Below are 18,857 nucleotides of genomic sequence, written 5' to 3'. Positions count from 1 at the left end.
GTGTTTGGGGTCGTTATGTTGAAATACTGCCCTGTGGCCCAGTCTCCAAAGGGAGGGGATCAGCTCTGCTTCAGTATGTCACAGTAGATGTTAGCATTCATGGTTCCCGCAATGAACCGTAGCTCCCCAGTGCTAGCAGCACTCATGCAGCCCTAGACCATGATACACCCACCACCAGGCTTAACTGTAGGCAAGACACAATTTTCTTTGTACTCTTCTCCTGCTGCCACAAACGCTTGACACCATCTGAACCAAACAAGTTAATCTTGGTTTCACCAGACCACAGGACATGGTTCCAGTAATCCATGTCCTTAGTCTGCTTGTCTTCAGCAAACAGTTTGCAGGCTCTCTTGTGCATCATCTTTAGAAGAGGCTTCCTTCTGCAATGACAGCCATGCAGACCAATTTGCTGCAGTGTGCAGCATATGGTCTGAGCACTGACAGGCTGACTCTGCCACCCCTTCAGCCTCTGCAACAATGCTGGCAACACTCACACATTTCCCAAAGACAACCTCTGGATAAGACTATGCATGTGCACTCAACTTCTTTGGTGGACCATGGCAAGGTTTGTTCTGAGTGGAACCTGCCCTGTATGGTCTTGGCCACAGTGCTGCAGCTCAGTTTCAGGGTCTTGGCAATCTTCTTATAGCCTAGGCCATCTTTATGTAGAGCAACAATTTTTTTTCAAGATCATCAGAGAGTTCTTTGCCATGAAGTACCATGTTGAACTTCCAGTGACCAGTAAGAGAGTGAGAACACCAAATTTAACATGCCTGCTCCCGATTCACACCTGAGACTAATGAGTCACATGACACCGGGAGGGAAAATGGCTAGCTGAGCCCAGATTTGACATTTCCACTTAGTGGTATACTCACTTTTGTTGGCAGCAGTTTAGACATTAATGGCTGTGTGTTATTTTGAGGGACAGCAAATATACACTGTTATACAAGCTGTACGCTCACTACTTTACATTGTAGCAAAGTGTCATTTTTTCAGTGTTTTTTCACATATAAAGATATAATAAAATATTTACAAAAATGTGAGGGGTTTACCCAATTTTGTGAGATACTGTAGGTTATGCTTTAATCACAAACTATTAAACCTGTGGCCAAAATGAGAAAGGATTAGTGACCAGTATGGCACATGGTCTCCTCTATTGCTGGCTTATTATGCCTGGTTTCCTCACGGTGTCTGTGTGGAGGCAGTTCTATTGTTAGAGGCAGGACTTTGCTTCCTTATGTCAGAGTCTCCAGCAAGAACCACAGAGCAGTTTTTGCCGTCAGAAGCAGCAGTGACTTAGCTCTAACACTGGAAATATACTGTACATCTATAAAGAGGTAGGAAACAGGAGTAACTAGGCACTCGTCCATACCATGATCTCACATAAATGATTGGCTTCCACATGATTGGAAAGCTCCCAATCGCAAACAGTGATCAAGAGCTTTCCTTTAGCCACCTCTAACTGTCGGGAGTGCATACTCTCGTCACAGCTGTTTTTGCAAAATTGCACACAAGTACGCGGCTGCTCAGCGCCAAGGCCCACCCACCAAGAGGCATTTGCTTGCTGTCTGTGCCAACAGGTTAAGACACTTGTTATTGTCTGTGCAATATCGTTTTTGGTAAGGAAAAAATATTTGTATGTGAAAACCTGAAACCATTTATACTGTATTCTCAACTCACCTTCCTCACCATCCACCACAGATATTTCTTCATCCATCATAAGGGGGTCCATCTAGAATAGTATTGCATTATACAGTAAATGCCAAGACAAAAGTTTGGTGTGCCTTTACTATTATGCTGTGACAAGCAGTCAGTCTCACCTCCTCCTCTGCATCTTTCTGTACATGGAGTGGCTTATACTCAGGATCTTCGACATCTCTATCAAAATCTCCACTGTAAAAATAAATTGATTCAAAAGGGTATGTTATAAGCGTTTCAAATCCCAGTAACACGATCCCCAACCATCTAGCTTTAATGTCATCCAATATAGATACAGCAAGCTTTAGAACTCGCTGCATAAGCAATATGTTAAATCCATGTTCCCTCTAGTACATAACTTAACTGGCTCTTGCAGTTGTGTCCATATTAGCATGGCAACACATCACCGACAGAAGAATATCCCCCAAGTTACTTTACAAACACGTCAATTGTCCAAAGGGCACTCACCCCTCAGGCATCTCCACAAAATCCTGTGCATGATGTTCTGCAGCAATTGCCTGTTCATCAGGCCCCCCCACCTTCTCTAGGAAACAAAGACAAGGATCTGCACGCATAGTATTGTATTTCTCATAACCTGCAGGGAAAGGTAACTGGATTACTGCACATCTTTTACAAAGAAAATTATTACAAAGATGATGATAATGTTATGTTATCTACAAATCTATTTTTTGGAAATATGTCTCCAGTGTAATGTCTGTCCACATGACACATTTACCGATTACATAATCGCTAATTATACTATTTGTTGAAGGTGACCATGTCACCACAATACATGCATAAGCTCCCCTTGCACAAAAAAAAAAAAAAAAAAAAAAAAAAAAAAAAACATCTGTTTTGGAAGACCTTCACATTTGCGTTCATGAAATGTCTCTAAAGGTTGACTATGGTATTAAAAGTAGATGCAAAGTCATTTTAAAACACAGTATTTTCTAATATATAAAAACATATAGCTTTCAATAATCCAGACTCTACCTTTTTAAAAGATGGGGGATCATGAGCATGCGCGTGGGTGTGACCACCTCATCAAGATTGGGAGATGAGAGCGGGACTGGGGACCCACTGGCTGGGGCAGTCAATTAAGAGAAGAGGTATGGTGGGGGGCGTGGTTACAAACAGACTATGGAAGATGCAGCCATACTGTGCGCTTGAACAGCGTGCCTATGACTTCAAATGGTATGAGAGGGGATGCAAACTAGACATCTTAGATTGGCTTCAGTGCATGTTCAGTTTACAACCAGGAAGTAGGGACCTGGCAGAATCAACGATGTACTACATAAGAAGTAAAATAAAAAAAAAATGACATACTGGTGTGAAAAAATACAGGCAAAAGTTTTAAAGAGACAGATTTTTTTTTTTTTTTTAGGGTTACGAGCAATTTAAAGGCTCATATATCCTAATTTTTTGTAATCTGAAGGTTGATAAAAATTCAGTTATTGTAATGACTATTTAACAAAGAAGTAGTATGGCCAAAGCTTTTATTTTTGTTTCCCCACATTTATCACGTGGGTCACAGGAGTGCACTTACTTTTGCACGCCTGTGACTCAGAATTAGCCAAGAGCAAACTAAAGCTTGCTGTCAACTAGCTGATGTCACAGAGCTGTTCCAATCTCTGTGGGGATCCTGACAATGTCAGGATCTACCCAGATGTCTGACCTGCAGCTGGCTGAGCCTCGCAGTGTGCCACTGAGAGCCTGAGCCGGAAACTCCCACCTGGCGCTCCAGTGAGTGCTGAAGAGGCAAAGCAAAGAGTTGTGACTGACATTCCCCATGCTGTGCTCAAAGTGGGCACGAGGACTGACTGATCAGAGGTCACGTGATCGCTCAGTTCTTGGCCTTAGGAGGTGGCAAGGGACCAATGGTGTAGCCATAAAAGGCATGAATGTACCCCTCCCAATCTCTTTTAAAAACTCACCATGTTTAAAGACTCCAATAAGTAAAGATTTGTCAGCCTCTCTGTCCCACCAAAGAGCTGGTAAGTCAGCTTGATCAATTTGAGGGACCCATAAGTTGATCTCTCTGTAATAAGAGTTCATAAATAACATACAATTAACACAGAAAGGAAGATATCGTAAAGAAAAGTACATAGCAAATGGGCTTAATGCCATAAAAGTGACGCAGCAGCTTTACTGAATTCCCCCCAAAGTGTCCTTTGCAGGCTATGGAGTGGGGATAAAACATTTTAAGTAAAAATCCAGCAAAACTATAAAAAGGATAAGTAGCCTCTTAGAAAATGATTTTGCAAGTTATACAAAACACACAGTAGATTTATTTCTTATTGGAACTGAAATTATCAATAAATGCAGATAGTCATTTAGGAAGATTGTCATGTAGAAAGGTAGATATTGGTTAACCAGCTTTTTCCAAAACCTGCATTGTGTTAAAAGTCAAGACTGAAGGGGAAAAGCAATAAGTAACAGTTTAAATATTTAAAGAGTAAACTTACTTGGCATCAACTCCACCAAGCACCTTTATTGCATGGCTTCCAAACACTTCCTGCCTGAGATAATATAACATTCGAACACGCAGCAGAACCCTATGAAGGCACAAATAAAAAGAAAGCTGTAATTCAACATTTCACATGTTTTAAATCTAGCAAAAATTTCAAAAGGAGATTTATGCATTTATGAAACGGTTACTTAAAGCGGGAGTCCGCCGGGAGTTCCGCCGTTTTTTTTTTTAAAAAGCCAGCAGCTACAAATACTGCAGCTGCTGACTTTTAAAATAATGACACTTACCCGCCCAGCGCGTCCGCGATGTCGGCACCCGAAGCCGATCTCTCGATCGTCTCTCGGGTGCTGTCGCCGCCATCTTGGGTATGGGAATCAGGAAGTGGAGCCTTTCGGTTTCATTTCCCGGTTCCCTACTGCGCATGCGCAAGTCGCGCTGCGCAATAAGGATGGACCCCGCTGCCTCTGGAATCTGTGTGTTTCCCAGCAGGCAGCGGGGGACTTTCGGAAAGGGGCGTAGATTCTGCAGAATCTACACCTCTTTCCGCAGAGAGCTATCCCGGAAGTGGGTGCAGATACCTGTACTGTACAGGTACCTGCACCCCCTCCCCCCTGAAAGGTGCCAATTGTGGCGCCGGAGGGGGGGGGGATTCCAATGAGCGGAAGGTCCAATTTAGAGTGGACCTCCGCTTTAAACTTTAAAGACCCCTTTCACACTGCCACGCCCATAGTGCCAGCGGTAAAACGCTGCCATTTTTAGCGGAGTTTTGCCGTCGGATTTGCAGCGCATTTCGGCCGCTAGCGGGGTGCTCCCTCCCAGTTAGTGGCCGAGAAAGGGTTAAAAGCGCCCGAAATGGCAGCGTTTTGCCGGCGGTAATGCAGCGCTACCCCATTGTTTTCAATGGGAAGCAGCGGTGGAGGAGCGGTAAACACACCGCTCCTTCACCGCTCCAAAGAAGCTGCTGGCAGGACTTTTCCTGACGTCCTGCCAGCGCAACGCTCCAGTGTGAAAGCCAGAGGAGCAGCAGTTTGAGGGCAGACTGCAGGCGCCATTTCTAATGCTATAGCGCCTGCAAAACGCCCTCGGTGTGAAAGGGGTCTAAGTATAACTAAATGACAATTTTTTTATTTTTTTTTGGATAGGGTGGAGATGGATTAGAACAGAACAGTTGTCAGTTTTCTATTGCTGTCTGTGCCCCCATGAGGGAGATTTACCTTCTTTGTCTAGTTTACCAGTATCATTGAAGATCCCAAATTTTGGGTTGTCCCCAGAAAAGTAATAGAGGGGAAATCTTCCAATGGGGACACTAGTTCTAGTGACCTGGGGTCCCAAGAAATTCCCCTAATTTGCAGGGATTGCCTCTCAATTCCTGTTGGCTATGGGACAGGAAATGAAGGGAAATCTCTGCAATAGGACACAGATTTGGGGGGGGGATTAAAAAAATTGACGTGGGTTTTAACCCTCCCTCACTCTATATAAAAATAAATAAATGCACAAAACGTTTTGCCTATACATTTCTACTTTTAAGTTTTTTAGTTTTAATTTTTTTTCTACTCAGCTTGGTCATACACAGGCAGGGTTTGTTGCCTAACACAATCTAAAGGAAACTCCTCAAGGAAAACCATTAAATACACATATGAAATATGAACAAAGAGGTTTTACCTGCCAAATAATTTGTATTTATATAAAACCATTCCATCTATTCAAGAGAACTGCCACACAGCACAGCTAGGCGGATGACACCACAGTTAAGGAACTCAGTGATGTTCCATCTCCACCATCAGCATGTGATTTGGCATCGAAAGAGTAGCAGCAGCAGACTCTTTGCGCTGAACACCATGATCTTTATCAACACATCTGATTGCAGCACACCTGCCTGGCTCCCACAACTGCCCCTAACCTCTTCCAGTCGGAGTGCTCAAGTACAGACAATTTTAGCGGATAACAAATCAGATTCAGGTACTTACACTAGTAACATTAACAAAAGATCACATTTTAATGAGAACCAAAGCCGAATTCAGTGTTTTTCCCTTTTAGATCTACCTGGAGTTAAATTTTAAGCACAACTATTTTTCCCATATATGGAGTGCAAATGATCTGATCAGTGGGGAGATTGGTATTGGCCTTAACGATTAGTGATGCACAAGAAAAAGATAAGCCACCTTCTGATATTAATGCCCAATAGGCAACAAGAGATTGCAAAAATTAATTAAAAGGCCAACACATTCACCTTTTGAAAATGTTACACCCGCATTTAGGTCATAAACCACCCCTCAAGCACCTGCCCTTCACCTTTTAAGCTGACCCCCCCCCCCCCTCCACAGTCACGGTCTCATTTGAAATATGTGGGCCTGTGTGAAACTCTGCTGATTGCGGGTGCAGTTCTTTGCAGGCTCCAGTGGGAAACCGTAAATGTATATCTTTTTGGTATGCACAAATATGTGCATTTATTATTTTTGTTCATTAAAATGTGAACATTGCCTTTAAAACACTAAATGTTCAGTTTGGATAAATTGATCATAGAACCTGATCATGTGTTTATAATGCCGAGATCTCTCTGTAAGGACAATTATCAAGGTTTTTAGCTGCTAAAAAACTTCTTACTTGTTGCACTGGTGCTTTAAATGCTTCTTATAGCCCTCATCTTGAAACAGTGTGTCAGGGTTGTACTTCCGAATCCATTCTGCTTTATGAATATCAAAGCTGCTCTGAGACTTTACTTTTTTGCCCTTGCGTCCACGAGGTACAGGAATGGAAAGACCTAAGAATGTAAAACAAAGAAAAATCAACATAATGACCATGTACATTAACTACTCTATTTATAACTTTGGAACAAGCAGCGATATGTGAAATTAGCGATTGGACAAGCAGAATCAGAATTACCTGAGTGGTTCGACAGCTGCTTGGTTTTTCCATTCTCTGCAGGACTGATCAGATCCCAAATAAAGCTCTTAATGTTCTCATCTCCCCGATAGTGCAAAAGACAATAAACCAAGATGGCTCGGCAGATTTTCTCCACATCCCGTTCTGTCATACCTCGTTTGAAGCGACCATGGATTAAGATATCACGCCATCGACCCCACCTAATAAAAGATTGGGCAATTTCAGTTATTATGCAACAGGATTTTAAAACAAACTCCAAACACTTCTCCAGAGTAGTTTCTCACCCATAGACAAGAAGGTGCTTCTCTACTCTAAAGCAGTCTGTGCGACCATAACCATTTTTGCGGTCTTGCCGTCGAGCTCGTGGGCGATCATCGTCATCACTTTCTAGATCTGAAAACTCTACCATATCATCATCCTTATTACTGAAGTGCCGCGTCTGTTTCCTGATACGGGGTGTGTCTATTACCAGTGTGTTCTGTAAGAAAGAGAACAGCTAAATTACTCAAGGTTTCCACAACCTTCTCATTTCTTCAAATCAAAACCCTTTATGGCTTTTTAAAGTGTAAATAAAACCCAATCATGAACTTTTCTTTTTTGCTTCCTTTCGACCTGCTAAATACACCAATTTTATTTTATTTGTCCAATAACTGTAAACACCTGTTGATTCTGCCAGAAATGCTGTGAGCCAATAACTTCCTGTACTCTCTCCCCGTGCAGTGATGTTATTAAGAGAAGATCATGAAATCTTTGGTTTAAAAGCTGCAGAGCTGGGAGGTGTGTGTCTGTGTAAGCTGCCCACAGTTAAAATGATTGTAGCCTGACTCAGTGGAGGGAGATTTCTGCAGCATAAATTACCCAAGTAAAGAATCAGAGTATATATAAAACAATATGTAAAATGGTTGGAGGGAAGCTTCAGAACGTCAAAGATGTTTTTATTACAAATTATGTGAGCAGACTGCAGGTCCTCTAAGCATTTCATATTTTAAAACAAACTATAGTATATAGGGACGTTATATTACCTACAATGTGATAAACTGTACTGTAGCATTTTAAAATGCAGCAACATTTTTGGTCAATTTTGCTCTACCTTTTTTTATATATAAAAAATATCATGTATAGTTTTCACTAGTTGTATAAACCAATCATTTTACAGGTTTGATGCAGCTAATAAGAAAGCCAAGCACGGCCTCTGAACTTGTAGACCACTTCTCTCCAACGGCCAAAGCTGGGGTGTCTCTCTGCTCACAATCATTTAAGTGTCGGCATCTCACCTAATCAGGCTAGTTTACAACAGACTACCAAAGCTATTCACAACATGGCAGTAATTCAATGTGAAAAAAGCAGTGCTGCTCTAGGTAGGTCCACTCAAGCCAACACCCCACACACGTGTGTGCTGGCCCAGTTTGCACATCTGTGCAACGATAAAAGGAAATACTCTATAGCCTCACTGAAACACCAAGGTCCACTTTATTAATCTGGAATCAAACAGCATAAAAGCATCATACAGTACCACAGTTGGGGACAAAAAGGTTCACACCATTGTCATCCCCACTGTGGAACTGTATGGTGTTTTTATGCAGTTTGAGTCCAGATTAATAAAGTGGACCTTGGTGTTTCAATGCAGCTATACAGACTTTATTTTGATCATGGCAGTAATTCAGTGTGCAGAAAAGCTGGTGCTCTGCTCACAACCAACTACAGTAGGTACAAGAAGAAATGTAAAACATTCATGTGTTTTTAAAACTTGGGACATCTGCAACCAATAATTAGCTTACAAAACACTCCACTCCTCAAATGGAGACAAAAGTAATAAATTACTGACAGACATTCACACCTGTGTTATGGCTAATTGGTTTTAATAGCTGAAGTGCAATACCTACAATAAAACTGAGTTTAGACCTATTTCTGCACATGCACATTTATTAATGATTTAATAGGTCTGCCTTTGCACGCTGACCCCTTCTTAAATACCACTATATAATATAATATAATTATACATTATATTTTTATATATATATATTTTTTTTTTTTATAAAATAAAAATATACTTAAACTCACCTTACTGTTAAGCAGATCTAGATCTAAATCTGCTTTTTTTGCCCACTTCTGCCAAAAGTTAGGATCATCCAATGAAATGTCTGTCCTGTTTTCAGATGCTACAAAACTTGCCTAATACAGAGGGAAAAGTGTTATCAAAAACATGAGAAATAATAAGAAAAATACTCAATATTCACTTTAAGGAAAAAGCATATCATCTTGAAGCACAGTGTCTATATGAGCTTGTGAGTAAAAAGGTACCCGAGGAAACCACCCAAGTACTTTGAAATTTATTGTGATATACCATCCACAAAATGTTTCATGCATTTACGATTAGTTATAGTAAAAAAGACCAACCTTAGAGAAGGTGGAACCTTTGCCTTCAGACTCTATTGTTATAGTGGTAGTTCTCCTTAATAGAATTTGATCAATATCCTCCTCACAAAACTTGGAGCCTTCATCATCTTCATCCATGATGGCTGCATAAGCACCTTTCCGTAACAAGTCTTCAATCTCTTTCTTTGTAAACTGCTGGATGGGCTGTAGAACATGAATATATATTTAAAAATTGAGATCATTAATCTAGTATCTAGAATTTCCAAAATGACTATATATAGTGTTTTGTCTCTGCTCATCTCAATCAAATATCATACACACCCCACTCAGGTGGTTTTCCCGTCCACTCATAGACTGGAGCACTGCCTTGTCCAGTCCTAACTTCAAGCTGGCCTTGTCAAACATCTCTCTTTCATAGGAGTTTCTGGTGATCAGCCGGTAAATCTTAACAGCCTTGCTCTGACCAATTCGGTGACAACGTGCTTGTGCCTGAACACAGGAGAAGTCGATCAGCTTACAAATATGACTAAATACAATTAGAAAAGCTTTTAAAGTGAACTAGATCTTACAGCTGCAAGTTACCTCCATCAAGCACAGCCAGCAACAAATCAGTTTTTTTCTGGACTTGCCAAAATCAATTTTTTTTTTTACCTCATGTTATCACAACAAGCAGATTGCAGCATCTGACACCCAGAAAACGGGTTATGTCCAACTCGCTTTTTCATGCTGATAGTACAGGTTACACAGAATAGTGGTACTCCTTTGGCATCAAAGAGCAGATTTTTTTTCTTTTTTAGGTTTGTCTAAGTATAACATGCAGTAGTGGGTCCACACACAGTTTACACCACCCCCCCCCCCCCCACGTTACTGAACTGCGAACAAGGAGCCTTTTAACAATAAAAGGAACGTTTTTAATCTAAAATTGTTTCGGGGATTACGTTACATGGCATGTTTGGATGTAGTTTTTGCTGGTTGTCTTCTATAAGCCAGCTACTGTTTCCATAGTAATTTTAAGTACTTCATTGCAATTCTATAGAAGAAAGAGAAAAGGAGTGTGACAGGAAGACATAGCACAGGGATATTCGCTTATACCTGAAGATCATTCTGAGGGTTCCAGTCAGAGTCGAAGATGATACAAGTGTCTGCAGCGGTGAGGTTGATACCAAGCCCACCAGCCCGAGTACACAGCAAGAACACAAATCGATCAGAGTCTGGGCGGCTGAATCGATCAATTGCTGCTTGGCGCATATTACCACGGACTCTACCATCAATTCGTTCATAAAGATATCTAGGTTTCAGATAAACACAAAAATGTAAGTCTTAGAAATTAAATTGTTAGGCCAAACCCCCCCCCCCCCCCTTTAAAATGTTAATATGAGCTATTTAAGGTGCAAATAATAATAATAATTATATTATATATATATATATTTTTTTTTAATTATTATTATTATAGTCCATATACACCAGAGGATGACCATCCTGGTCAGAGCACTCTAGTCTGATTGGACATCCCAGCTAGTTTTCTACCTACTACTAATCTGTGCATGAGAACGCATGCGATGAAAGATTCGAGTTTAAACTGGTATTAAACCTAAAAAGCAAACATTTATTATATTGCTTCTTATATGTGATGGCTGAATTTGTTTTTTTTTTTTTTTTTTTTTTTTAGGTTTTCTGTCTATTTTCATCTGGTTGTTTGGCCAGTACATCTGTTTTTCATGAACAAGCACACCAGCACAATGGATCAGTTGCGGAGATGAAAAACACCATGTAACACCAACAAGGGTGCACAGAATGATCAACTTTTATTCATTCATGTAAAAAAACTTTATCAAAAAAGAACTGTTTGATTATAAAGTACTAGTTTGCCTTAAATGCGTTAGTGTGTTTAAATCTGCTGATATGCCCAACACTACCCTCAGACAATGTTGCTTTATAAAAAGGTGCCCCCTGTGCTCATTCATCCAGAGTGGGGGCACTCCAACACAGGTGTGTTACTGGCCAGATCACTAGATGAAAAACAGGAGGGGGGAAAAAAAAAAAAAAAAAGCTTAAGAACAGAACAAACGTATGCAGCCACCACATCTGATTGGCGAGTTGCAATATTCCTTTTTTATTTTTGGGTTGAATACAGCTTTCATCGTTTTCTGAAGGAGGAGAAGGAGAAGAAGGAGAAGAAAGAGAAGGAGAAGGAGAAGGAGAAGGAGAAGGAGAAGAAGGAGAAGAAGGAGAAGGAGGAGAAGGAGGAGAAGGAGGAGAAGGAGGAGAAGGAGGAGAAGGAGGAGAAGAAGGAGAAGAAGGAGAAGAAGGTTTTTAAGGCGAAAGAACATTTGAAAAGGTTAATAGATATAGATGAAAACGTGCCACATACAACTTAATACATTTTTTGACAATTTTCCAAAGCACAGAGAGAGTGAGAGCTAGACAATCTACTACAAACATGAGGTTTATCATATAAGGTAGGGTAGGCAACCCCCCGGCACTGGTGCCGCAAGCAGCATGCAAAACCTCTTTAGCCGTCACTCGGCTCCCACCCCATCAGCAGTTCAGCACTGGGAAGTGTCGGTGAGACACTAATGGATTCCAATTATAGAATTCTCCACACCGCACCTGCACTGGGGGGGGGGGGGCACTGTGCTCCCACTCATTGTAAAAGATGGGAAACATTGTTTGGTTATCCAACTTTACTGTAGCAGCTTTTTTGATGGGGAAGAGATTGGGTGCAGTTCTGCTAGGGGGCTGGCGGTCCCCGTTTCCAAGAGGAGGACTGTCATTGGCCACTGCTAAAGCCAATCACAGTTCTGCTAGCCCCGCCCACCAGTTGCCACTACCAATCCCAGAAAGAAGGAATTTCACTGACTGAGAAAACCACAATCGGATGACAGTTTGTGGAATTACTGTTGAGCTTCTGGGAACTTGGTTGAAATTATTCCTGAACCTTTGTGGCACTTACTACCAAACCCCTGCACTCTGTGTCCCTTTAAGCCAGAGCCAGTATTCAGTGCAATGGAAATCACACCCATCTTTTTGCTGCGGCACAGAGCACCACAATTTTCTTCAGCTGTGGAGGCTCAACTTATGATCCTGCACACAGGCCCACTGACCTGAGCTCATTATTGCGCATCCATTCCAGAGGATTGTATGTGACAACATATACAAGTGCTGAATGCGAGAGGTGGATCAGCAGGAAGAGTGTGCCAGGACAGGTAGATGTGTATCATCTCTGCTTCCTTTTACCACTCTTCATATCACGCATATGATGGATGAGAAGAGGGTACAGAGGTGGAGCAGATGAGCAGGAAGGGTTCAGAAGTGGGGCAGAAGAGCAGGAGGGTACAGCGGTGGGACAGAAAAGCGGGGGAGGGGGGGATAGAGCAGTGGGGCAGATGTGAAAGGAGGTGTATTGGTAGGACAGATGAGCAGGGGTTTACAGTGGTGGGGCAGGAGAGCAGGGGCAACAGAGGTGAGACAGAGGTGCAGATGAGAAGGCGAGGTTACTGTGGTGGGACAGATGAGAAAGCGGGGTTCAGTACTAGGAGAGATGAGAAGGAGAGACAGAAGAGCATAGGGATACGGCGCTGGGTCACATGTACAGGGGGGTACAGTGGGGCAGGGCAAAGGAGAAAGGAGGTACATTGGTGGGATACACAAATAGGGGGTTACAGAGGTGGCGCAGATGAGTAGGGGGTTACAGCAGCGGTGGGGCAGGGAGGTACATAGGTGGGGCAGATGTGCAGAGGAGAAAGGAGGTACATTATTGAACACATTAGCAGGGGGTTACAGTGGTGGGGCAGAAGAGCAGGGGGAACAGATGTGCAGGAGGTACATTGGTGGGCAGATTTGCGGGGGGGGGGTGTGGTTAACCGTGATCTGAGGTGACAGTGCAGGAATTGAGGCTGGTCAGAGGTGTGACAGTGCAGGAATTGAGGCTGGTCAGAGGTGTGACGGTGCAGGAATTGAGGCTGGTCAGAGGTGTGACGGTGCAGGAATTGAGGCTGGTCAGAGGTGTGACGGTGCAGGAATTGAGGCTGGTCAGAGGTGTGACGGTGCAGGAATTGAGGCTGGTCAGAGGTGTGACGGTGCAGGAATTGAGGCTGGTCAGAGGTGTGACGGTGCAGGAATTGAGGCTGGTCAGAGGTGTGACGGTGCAGGAATTGAGGCTGGTCAGAGGTGTGACGGTGCAGGAATTGAGGCTGGTCAGAGGTGTGACTGTGCAGGAATTGAGGCTGGTCAGAGGTGTGACGGTGCAGGAATTGAGGCTGGTCAGAGGTGTGACGGTGCAGGAATTGAGGCTGGTCAGAGGTGTGACGGTGCAGGAATTGAGGCTGGTCAGAGGTGTGACGGTGCAGGAATTGAGGCTGGTCAGAGGTGTGACGGTGCAGGAATTGAGGCTGGTCAGAGGTGTGACGGTGCAGGAATTGAGGCTGGTCAGAGGTGTGACGGTGCAGGAATTGAGGCTGGTCAGAGGTGTGACGGTGCAGGAATTGAGGCTGGTCAGAGGTGTGACGGTGCAGGAATTGAGGCTGGTCAGAGGTGTGACGGTGCAGGAATTGAGGCTGGTCAGAGGTGTGACGGTGCAGGAATTGAGGCTGGTCAGAGGTGTGACGGTGCAGGAATTGAGGCTGGTCAGAGGTGTGACGGTGCAGGAATTGAGGCTGGTCAGAGGTGTGACGGTGCAGGAATTGAGGCTGGTCAGAGGTGTGACGGTGCAGGAATTGAGGCTGGTCAGAGGTGTGACGGTGCAGGAATTGAGGCTGGTCAGAGGTGTGACGGTGCAGGAATTGAGGCTGGTCAGAGGTGTGACGGTGCAGGAATTGAGGCTGGTCAGAGGTGTGACGGTGCAGGAATTGAGGCTGGTCAGAGGTGTGACGGTGCAGGAATTGAGGCTGGTCAGAGGTGTGACGGTGCAGGAATTGAGGCTGGTCAGAGGTGTGACGGTGCAGGAATTGAGGCTGGTCAGAGGTGTGACGGTGCAGGAATTGAGGCTGGTCAGGGGTGTGACGGTGCAGGAATTGAGGCTGGTCAGGGGTGTGACGGTGCAGGAATTGAGGCTGGTCAGGGGTGTGACGGTGCAGGAATTGAGGCTGGTCAGGGGTGTGACGGTGCAGGAATTGAGGCTGGTCAGGGGTGTGACGGTGCAGGAATTGGAGGCTGGTCAGGGGTGTGACGGTGCAGGAATTGGAGGCTGGTCAGGGGTGTGACGGTGCAGGAATTGAGGCTGGTCAGGGGTGTGACGGTGCAGGAATTGAGGCTGGTCAGGGGTGTGACGGTGCAGGAATTGAGGCTGGTCAGGGGTGTGACGGTGCAGGAATTGAGGCTGGTCAGGGGTGTGACGGTGCAGGAATTGAGGCTGGTCAGGGGTGTGACGGTGCAGGAATTGAGGCTGGTCAGGGGTGTGACGGTGCAGGAATTGAGGCTGGTCAGGGGTGTGACGGTGCAGGAATTGAGGCTGGTCAGGGGTGTGACGGTGCAGGAATTGAGGCTGGTCAGGGGTGTGACGGTGCAGGAATTGAGGCTGGTCAGGGGTGTGACGGTGCAGGAATTGAGGCTGGTCAGGGGTGTGACGGTGCAGGAATTGAGGCTGGTCAGGGGTGTGACGGTGCAGGAATTGAGGCTGGTCAGAGGTGTGATGGTGCAAGAATTGGGGCTGATCTGAGGCATGAGTGCAGGATGCTAATTTCTCGCCATTACTTGTTTGCAGCATTTATAATAAATATCATTTATAATAAATTATTTTAATGATTGAGTGTGAAGTTGACTTTTTTTGTTTTAAAATCGTCACGCTCAATTTCTTTGAAAACATTTTTCAGCACACCGTTACTCAAAAAGGTTGCCTACCCCTGATATAGGGTGTATAGTGCTGAATTATTTTACCTTCTCTGAATGAGATAATCCTCCAATATATCCAGGCACCGCACCATTTGGGAAAAGATGAGAACCTTATGCCCTCCAGCTTTAAGCTTGGGTAGAAGTTTGTCTATTAGAACTAATTTGCCAGAGGAGCGCACCATTGCTTGTAAGTGGAAGTCATGAGGAATCACTGGTGTCGCTTCTCGGAAGTCAAACATTATCTTTTCTTCCGCTCCTAGTAAAAGAAAAAAAAAAAAAAAAAAAAACAAGATTAACAAAAAGCATAAATATTTAATGCCCCCTAAACCAGTTATACCTGGCATAGATAAAGAGGGGGGGGGTTGAAACCCCCCCCCCAGAGCATCCTGGCAAAATGCCCAGACAGTGTCGCCTGATGTTTAGCCTCAGCACAGTAGAAGCAATCAGAGTGCAGTAGCCAGCCCCCCTTCTATTGTGCCCCATCCCCTTAGTTTAATAAGGGGTCCCCCTGTAAAGCATGAAATGACTGCAAGGTCTCAGATGCTGGCAATTGACAGTGCACGGTTGAGGGAACTCCTAGACTGCCGAAGGGAGACTGGGGTTGCAGAAGTTTTTCTACTGAATCTGAGGTTTGGCAAGTGGGGAGGCATTCGTTTTCTGATTTGGGAAGGAAGAGAATACCAGCCTGGGGGAATTTAAGGTGAGGGGGGGTTTAAGGAAAGGGGGTGGGTTTTCTTTTGGAGAAGGGGGAAGTTTCTTGTACATAAGTTTACAGGGGGTGGTTAATGGCAGGGATTTCGCTTCTGGGAGGGAGTTTGATGATTGGATGAAGGGAAATTTTCTTCACAATTAGGAATCTTTGCTGGGGTAGAGGGTGTTGACTGAGGGAGATGTTTGTTTTTGCTTGGGGGGAGGGGGGGTACAATGAGGGAGGGAGATATTTTACAGTGGAAATCTTTGCTTGGGGAGGGAGGGATCTTAGAGGTTTTTTTTCCCCCCTTTATAAAGATTATTTTTTTTGTAAATTATACTTACCTAGGTGGATGGAGCATCGATCCAATGTGCATCTGCCCACAGCTGTTTCTAACAGCAACAGAGCGATCAAAGACTGCAGCAAAGAGTGGTGACTGTCAGTCCCTGGCCCCCCTATCCCCCCTTCCCCAAGCTTACTGGAATGTCAGGCTGTGGAGGGACAGGGGCGGCTGGCTCAGGGTCTCTGTGGCTCACTTCGAGCCTGAGCGAGCTGCTGGTCCAGGCATCTGGGTGAATCCTGACTTTAAAGTTAGGATCTTTCCACAGCCTGGACCTGCTCAACGATGTCAGCTGACAGCAGGCTATAGCTAGCTGTTGGCTAAAAATGGGTCACAAAAGTGCAGAACGAATTGCACTCCTCCCCAGGAGAAGTACAACCAATCGGTATACCCTCCCTTCAGAGCGCATGCACCAGCTGCTTTCCATGTGAAGATTTCCTAAACACCACAAGTTTAGGAGATATTCACTGTACCTACAGGTAAGTGTTATTATAGGCTTACTCATAGGTACAAGTTTAAAAGCTGGGTTTACCACATTAAGACTGAATAAAAGCCAACCATATTGCCAAGGTGCAAAGGGTAGCATCCTGTGGTAGGCAGTGCACAATACATTTTTTTCCATCTCTTAAAACAGTTTGTAACATTTCTAACACACAGATTAAGGTTTAAATAAATCACTGAATTTACTGCCTACCACAATATGTTGCCCCTTGCACCAGCTCAACTTGCATAGTAAGGTTAGCTAAAATCCAGTCTTGAGTCTCATTCATACATCCTACATGACCATGGTGCAGCAAGTATACTGCAAATACCTTCATCCGGGATCTCAGATGTTCCAATCTCTGCTTAGCCTGTACTCCTGAGTGATGGGCTGAAAAGAGCCAAGGCTGTCTGCACATACAGTGGTTACCTGCAGGGAGGGATACATTTTTGCCCTTGGCCCTTAGATAAAATCTCTCTGCATCCAGGGTCAGAAATTTGTCCCTAACAGCAGGTAACCACTGTGACCCACGGTTTGTTAGTGTGTCGCTCAGGCTCAAATTGATGTGGGCAGTAATGTAGATGATACCGAATGTGCTGCAGGAGTGCCGGCAAGGGATTGAGTTCATCCCAGCTCCTGTAGCCACATCCACGGAGTCCAATTGTAATGTAGTAGTGATGGGAGAGACTACCTCAGCCCGGGTTACCGCCAGGCCACACCCCAATGTGTTTTACTTTGTCCCCCGAAGCTTAAACATGGAGACCACTGGATGTGCAGATACATGTTAACAGCAGTAGCTCTTTTCAGCCCCTCACTCAGGTGAACAGGCTGAGCAGCTGACAAAAATTGGAACATCTGGGATCCTGGCTGTAGGTATTCATGGTATATTTGCCATTCTATGACTATTTAGAACATATGAATGAGATCTAAAGCCTGGTTCACTCAGTAAGTTTTTTTTAGTTCAAGTCAGCAGGCTAGTAGGAGCTTGCTGTACTAATCAGTACACTACCATGACACAATTGCATGCATTGAGTTTTCAGTTGATTGGGGATAATTTTTTGCTGCGCTGCATTGTAAAGCCTCATGGCCCCACTCTGCTGTCACGTTTTTACTGTACCTCCCCCAACATAAAAAGTGTAAATGATGCCTTTAAAAAGTTGAAATATCTGAACCCCCCGCAGAAAAATAAATAAATAATAATCTACGACTCTGCCTGCATGTACAGAGAGAGAGAGAGAGAGAGAGAGAGAGAGAGAGAGAGAGAGAGACAGACACACAACGGTCTCATACCAGTAATGAGATAGGGATGGTTGCAACACTTGCGAAGCTCCATCATGGTGTTAAGCAAGTTGGGAGTATTGGACTGACTAGCTCCCTTGGTAAGAAAAGAAAAGTTCTTTTCCAGGATGGCCCTATAATATTTCTTCTGAATGTTTGTTAACTCCACTTCAATGATAGTCTCTTGTTTGGGTGCGAGATTCTTCTCCACATCTTCCTTTAGCCTTCTTAACATCATAGGCTTTAAGATGGCTTGCAGCTTTTGTACCTGAGAATGACATGGGGGGGCAGTCCATTACAGTCGTGTAAACATTATTTTCTGCATACTTCCAAAATTTAGTTTAACTAAAAACCTTAGCTAAGAGTTCCAATTTGTTGTGGATCAAAAAACGCCACCATGGATAAAAGGATTAATTCATTTGATTATACAGTCTGAGCACTGCAAACTTGGGCGTGTCTAAAGAAAATTCCAAAAATATTATAATACATGTTGTCAATATCAAGCAGCAAAGTGAAGGAAAGACTAATGGACACCACATATGTGGATGGAATTACGAAAATATATTGTACATACTGTGGATCAGTTTCAGTGGCTGGCTAGGTTGATGTCAAGTACCTGCTCCTCAGTTTTAAGGTCTCCAAAATCCTTCAGAAATTCTGCTTCAGAGGCAAACTGACTAGGCTCTAGGAAATGTAACAGGCTAAACAGCTCCTCCACAGTGTTCTGTAATGGTGTCCCAGTCAAGAGAACCTTGTGCTCCTACAAAATGCAAAGTGATTGGACAGTTTGTTATATTCACAATAAATTATA

At 43.8% G+C, this 18,857-nt stretch overlaps 1 protein-coding gene across 5 annotated transcripts in view; it reads right to left on the bottom strand.

The window, feature by feature from the left end:
- The window catches only part of CHD8 (chromodomain helicase DNA binding protein 8), a 124,286-nt gene that overhangs the window by 26,143 nt on the left and 79,286 nt on the right, over positions 1 to 18,857 (bottom strand). For all 5 annotated transcript variants that reach the window (XM_077466867.1, XM_077466870.1, XM_077466871.1 and 2 more), the window contains exons 15-29: positions 18,663 to 18,806; positions 18,059 to 18,314; positions 15,302 to 15,512; positions 10,520 to 10,715; positions 9,749 to 9,916; positions 9,449 to 9,631; positions 9,113 to 9,223; positions 7,336 to 7,529; positions 7,052 to 7,251; positions 6,773 to 6,929; positions 4,164 to 4,253; positions 3,633 to 3,736; positions 2,167 to 2,293; positions 1,821 to 1,893; positions 1,681 to 1,732 (exon numbers count right to left, since the gene is read on the bottom strand). In XM_077466867.1, the coding sequence (XP_077322993.1) occupies positions 1,681 to 1,732; positions 1,821 to 1,893; positions 2,167 to 2,293; positions 3,633 to 3,736; positions 4,164 to 4,253; positions 6,773 to 6,929; positions 7,052 to 7,251; positions 7,336 to 7,529; positions 9,113 to 9,223; positions 9,449 to 9,631; positions 9,749 to 9,916; positions 10,520 to 10,715; positions 15,302 to 15,512; positions 18,059 to 18,314; positions 18,663 to 18,806 (2,266 nt within the window). The remainder of the gene's footprint in view (positions 1 to 1,680; positions 1,733 to 1,820; positions 1,894 to 2,166; positions 2,294 to 3,632; positions 3,737 to 4,163; positions 4,254 to 6,772; positions 6,930 to 7,051; positions 7,252 to 7,335; positions 7,530 to 9,112; positions 9,224 to 9,448; positions 9,632 to 9,748; positions 9,917 to 10,519; positions 10,716 to 15,301; positions 15,513 to 18,058; positions 18,315 to 18,662; positions 18,807 to 18,857) is intronic.

This window comes from Lithobates pipiens, unplaced genomic scaffold (genome assembly GCF_037356315.1).
Source record: "Lithobates pipiens isolate NorthernLeopardFrog02 unplaced genomic scaffold, aLitPip1_a1.2 Scaffold_4, whole genome shotgun sequence".
In the NCBI taxonomy this organism is placed as follows: Eukaryota; Metazoa; Chordata; class Amphibia; order Anura; family Ranidae; genus Lithobates; species Lithobates pipiens.
The sequence above is the reverse complement of the archived record's forward strand: the minus strand, read 5'-3'. Positions and strand labels throughout refer to the sequence as shown.